A 5719-nucleotide genomic window follows, 5' to 3' on the forward strand; every position below is an offset into this window, starting at 1 on the left:
TAGAAACATAGTATGAAATGCGCCAAAGATCACAATGCCCAAGTAAAATCAAAGAAAGACACCTAAAAACATATGATTCTGAGCTTCTAAAATTTCCGAAAGAATGAAATGGCAAAAGTATTTAGATACGAGGATTTTAAGACAATTTGTATGTGTGTTTCAGTATTTGCATGTGGAGGAGTGAGACTGAGCACAAAGTTAAATTTAGATACGAGGATTTTAAGATAATTTATTTTTATTTTAACACTTCTCTTTTATTAACACAGATCAGCGTTAGTTTTAAAATTAACATTCATTATATGCGGTTTCATTGTCCACTCATTCACTTTTATTTTAATTTTATATCGAATAATACAATTTCCAAATTTATTTATAATTTTAAATGTTGATTATTAAAAATAAATTATATGATTATTTTAAAATATATTTATTGCTTGAAATTATTTCTTCTTATTGTACTAGTGTCATATATTATGATTATTTTTAAATATATTTATTTCTTGAAATTATTTATTCTTATTGTACTAGTGTCATATATTATAATTTAGTGGAATTTGTCAGTTTTGGGGAATTTCATTTCCTTTTATGCTTTGTTTGTAGAATTCGCAAATTTTTTAAAAAAAACTCACGTTATTTTCATCCATTTCGGATAAAAATATTTGGATTAATAAAAATAAATATAAAAAATGAAATTGAGATGATGAAGATATAGTAGAGAAGATATTTTGAAAGTGAGTTATAACGTAAAATAATATGTTGAGATGAATGAAATAATTTGAATAAATCGAAAAATATTTATACAAGAAATTTTTTATTTTTTTTTATTAAATAACTATTAACTATCTGTTGGCAATTTTAGGTAAAAAAAAAAATAATTAAAATTAATTCAGATTTATTAACATAAACTTTTAAAAAAATTAAAATACAGATTTTTTTTAAATGGTCGTTGAGAATTTTAATTTATTAAAAATATAAAAAAGAATATGTTTGTGGCATGCACGTCAGACTGCGTAATTTATTAAAGACTTCAACAAAATTTTCAAGTTCTTTGATTTGAACTAGATTAACAGTCGTAAATCTAATCTTTACCGAGCTGAATATGTGCGGAAAGAAGCTTGTTGGAATCAGTAGGAGTGTTGATACAATGGTCTATTTCAGCACTTCTTAGAAACAGCAGAAATCAATAGGCCAAAGTAAGAAACAACAAATACGATATGTTTATGAAAGTTCGAATGCAATGTAATCATTTTACATCTCTTATTTTTCTGTTTCCGAAGAATATCGGTAAACAATTTCGAGCTCCTTTTTTCATTTAAATCTCTTGTGCTATCAGACTGAAACCGAGTTATGTGAAAATGATTTTACATGACAAAATTAATATAATGTACGCCATTGTTAATGAAAAAGATACAAAATTCACATCACACTCATAACTGGACCAAAATGATATTGAAATGCAGCCAATAATCTCTTACTATTATCATCAACAGAACATAAGGAAACAGAACAGAAAACGAAACAGATGCACAATCCACAAGAATTACAACAAACTGCATTATTTTCTCCTCCTTTGATGCTACATCATCACCATCACTCCATCCGGATAAGGCAACGGAGCCCTTCGCCTTTCAGCATTAGTTCGAACGCTTTATTGATCTCAACAAACGGCACTTCATGCGTTATAAACTTTTCCAGTTCGAGCTCCTGAACACGGAACAAGCATGACTATGGCGAGAAAAGAGAAACAGCCTAAAAAACATGTTTTTTGAGTTTACAAATAAGCTTGGAACACTGACCTTTTTCATGTACATTTCAACTACAGATGGAAGATCCGATCGTGGTTTGTAGTTTCCAAAGAAAGTTCCCTTCAGCGTCCTTTCGTTCAGCACATTCATCGGATGAGTCTTGAATAGAGAGTCTTTGTGTGGGACACCAACAAGAACCGCAACTCCCCAGCCCTATAGCAAGTATTGATTAATTGAGTACCCAATATAAATTTTTGTGACAATATGGTAGGATCAAGGACTTGGCATTGCAACGAAGACTATAGTTGTTAGCAGTCATATAACTCAAACCTTCAAATTGCAAAGTAGTTTAAATCTGCTATTCAACAGTCAGTTAGTCTCTTTGTATGAGTGTGTTTTTAGGGAACTTACATCGTGAACACATTCGAATGCAGAGATCATTGCATTGATGTTTCCTGTGCATTCAACACTTCTGTCCACTCCTCCATCTGTCATTTCGGCTATAACCTGTAGACAGGACATAAGAACGAGAAAATGTCGATACACGTGATATTTACGGGAGAATATTTTGAAACTAATCGTTACTAGATAAATGTATTACCTCTTGGACAGGCTTGTCATAGTCTTTAGGGTTCACAAATTCAGTCACACCAAATTTCTTTGCTGCATAACATAACAACATTTGATGTTGTGTCAATGATTTCGATTTATGTAACTGTAGGCTGGTGAAAGGTGCTGATTAAAGTTGAGTTAAGCTACATATTTTACACGGACACCACCCTTTTATGGGATGACCATAATTCCGAAATATAAGATTATATAAATTGCAACATAGGTCGTTTATTGAGTGTTCGAACTGAAGGGAGCGTCTATGTATTGAGACCGAGTGCCAATAATGCAGTTTTACCTAAACTCATTATATATTCGAACAGGTTTGTTAAGTTAGGAATAATCTGCAAGTACATCTCGCTAGGTGTATTATTAACAATTTCATATGTTTACCTTCTTCGAATCTGGCGGAATTCAAGTCCACGCCGATAATTCTTGAGGCACCGGCAAGTCTAGCTCCCTCTGCAGCCTGAAATCCCATTAAAAGTGGACTAATTGACAAATTTTCTTTTCCTATTGAGCATAAAACCACAATACATCTTTGCAGAATAAACAAAAATTTTCCTGGGAAATCAAGAAACATACAGCAAGTCCGACTGCTCCAAGCCCGAAAATCGCCACTGACGAGCCCTTTGTTGGTTTGGCAACATTCAGTGTTGCCCCAAGTCCTACACCACAACCATCAAACAAATCATTCAAAACCGAAGATTCATAAAAAATGACAGTGTTTGTCTCAAGAATTGAGTTTTAACCTGTAGAAATCCCACAGCTCAGTACGCATACTTTGTCAAGAGGAGCAAGAGGGTTGATTTTCGCGACACAACCGACATGAACAACAGTGTATTCACTAAATGTAGAAGTGCCTACAAAATGGTAGATGGGCTTTCCGTTGATCGAAAATCGAGGCTTTTCATCGTGAATCATCACTCCCCTTTCAGTGTTGATCCTCAGTAGGCTACACATATTGCTTTCTTCTGATTTGCAGTGAGCGCACTCTTTGCATTCTCCTGTGAAGACTGGTAGCACATGATCCCCAGGCACGAGTTCGGTAACCCCTTCCCCTATGCTCTCAACGATCCTATGTACCGCCACAAAGATAGTTGAATTTCATTCTTTTACAGCATTCAAACAAAGCTGCCTGACAAAAGACTCTAAATCCCTCCTATTTCCCCATTACTATGTAGAACCGGCAAACAACACAGAAAGATAATGGAACATACCCTGCTGCTTCATGACCCAGGATTCGAGGAAAGACGGAGTTTTGGGCCTACAAAATCCGGAAAAAACAACAACATCAGCAGCAACAACAAGAAACGAGAAAGAATGAAGTTTATCGAACAAAAAAATAAATTACATTTTAAAAATTCTTGTTACCTTGGCTTCCCAGAAGTACACATCAGTGTGGCAAAGAGACGTGAAAAGAATCTTTAATCGCACTTCCATTTTCTGCGGCGGCGCTACCTCTATTTCCTCAATCACCAGCGGCTTCCCGGGCTCCCATGCCACCGCAGCTTCAACAGAAAAAAAAAACCAGGAAAACAGACATATTCAAGAATCTTGAAACCATTATTACATTTACATGACGAAACATAGAGTTTACCTTTGCACTTGATGACTTTCCCTGCAGCAGTCGACATATTCTTTGGTTCTTTCTTGATCACTGTAAAATAGTTAGACAAAGATCGAATTTTTACTGTGGTTTTGATTTAATTTTCACTTTTTGACGACGTATTTGTAGTAGAAATCAAGTGGGAGAAAGGAATCATGCAATTTATTTGATTGGTTTGAATATTTTGTATTTTACAACAAAGAATTCAATTGAGCACATGGTTAGGCGAGGCAGTCCAAGGTTTTTGTTCCTGGTTTAGCTTCCCTCGGCTTTCGCTGTTTGTTTTCACAGTATTCTTCCAAAAATAAAATAATATTAGTGTCTTTTGTCAAAATGAAGTTTGAATATTTTAATTCATTGATTGAATAATTTTATTTTATTAAATTTCTCAAATTATTACAAAGATAATATACTCCTCCATCTTTGATTAAAATGTCATTTTGAATGATTTATTTGATTGGTTTATATTTTTTTAATATTAATCAATCATATATTTTGTGATAAGATTTGAAATTTTAAATTTGTAAAAATCTCAAATAATCAATAGATAAGGTTAGTTAAGAATTTGACTTTTTAGTCTATAGTGTAACAAACGAAAATTTTTTAGGAGATCTCTCAGTGATCTAAAAAAATGAGAATTTTGAAAGTTTTATGGTTTAAAGAATTTTCTAAAATTTAAATTGAATAGGTCTCTTGTGAGACGATCTCACGAGTCTTTATCTGTGAGACGAGTCAATCCTACCAATATTCACAATAAAAATAATATTCTTAGCATACAAAATAATATTTTTTCATGTATGACCCAAATAAGATATATGTCTCACAAAATACGATTCGTAAGACCGTCTCACACAAGTTTTTGCAATTTAAATTAGTATTCACATTATGAATTAGATTACAACAAACGGATTAAATATTAATCGAGACTTATTATAAATTTATGGCATCTTATAGTTTAGTGAAGAGTACTTGAATCGGTTGATAAAGAGTGAGAACGAATTCCTATGATAAAATGAGGTTAACCATTTTAAGACAAATATGAGATATTTACCATAAAAACTTATTGCTTACAATCATGAAATTGACCCGAAAAATGATGTCAATAGCCATCAATTGCACACTTTATGGTGACTTGAATAGTGATATAAATGTTGTATCTATTTCCCAAGACCATGAATTATCGGGATTCAATTAGAATTATATAGGAAATCTCTCACCCTTATAAAATCAAGAAGAAAATTACAATTTTAGTCATGTAATTGACTTATTCAAGATTTTAGTCATGTAATTTTTCAGAGTTTTGTTTTATCCGATATGTTGGATTATTTTTGCTTTTGATCTTTTTTTCGATGATAACTATTAAGTTTACTGAATATTACTTATTTAACATTGATATTCTCTTACATAGTTTGTCATGAAAGTAAACAGTATGTTATCCACGTTAAAGTTCATCTAAACAAAAATAAAATGGAGAAATAAAGAAAAATGACACTCAATATTACAAAATGAGATTTAAAAAAAAAAACCTATGTCGTTTTCTTTAATTTTTTCTTAAATAGATTTTAATGTACCTAATATAATTATATCATCGCCACATTGTCAACTTAGGAGAACATATGTATCAAATAAGTAATATTTGATAAGTTTAATGGTTTTTGGTGAAAAAAGATTGATATGATGAAAATAAATTTAGAAGGGGTAAATAAATTTGTCTCAAATAATTTCGATTGTGTTAACAACATTGGAATTTTTTTTC

General features: G+C 31.9%; 1 protein-coding gene across 1 annotated transcript; it reads right to left on the reverse strand.

Moving 5' to 3' along the window:
- Nucleotides 1–1408: 1408 nt before the first annotated feature.
- LOC142551341 (alcohol dehydrogenase 3) lies at nucleotides 1409–4151 on the reverse strand. The gene is made up of 10 exons (XM_075660530.1): nucleotides 3955–4151; nucleotides 3729–3865; nucleotides 3575–3621; nucleotides 3107–3432; nucleotides 2940–3022; nucleotides 2748–2823; nucleotides 2347–2408; nucleotides 2157–2252; nucleotides 1797–1958; nucleotides 1409–1704 (listed from the first exon to the last, which is right to left on the reverse strand). Exons 1-10 carry the CDS (start codon nucleotides 3989–3991, stop codon nucleotides 1591–1593), a joined length of 1140 nt encoding a protein of 379 aa, XP_075516645.1. The 5' UTR covers nucleotides 3992–4151; the 3' UTR covers nucleotides 1409–1590.
- Nucleotides 4152–5719: the final 1568 nt, after the last annotated feature.

The sequence above is a fragment of the Primulina tabacum genome, chromosome 7 (assembly GCF_025594145.1).
Source record: "Primulina tabacum isolate GXHZ01 chromosome 7, ASM2559414v2, whole genome shotgun sequence".
Taxonomy (NCBI): domain Eukaryota; kingdom Viridiplantae; phylum Streptophyta; class Magnoliopsida; order Lamiales; family Gesneriaceae; genus Primulina; species Primulina tabacum.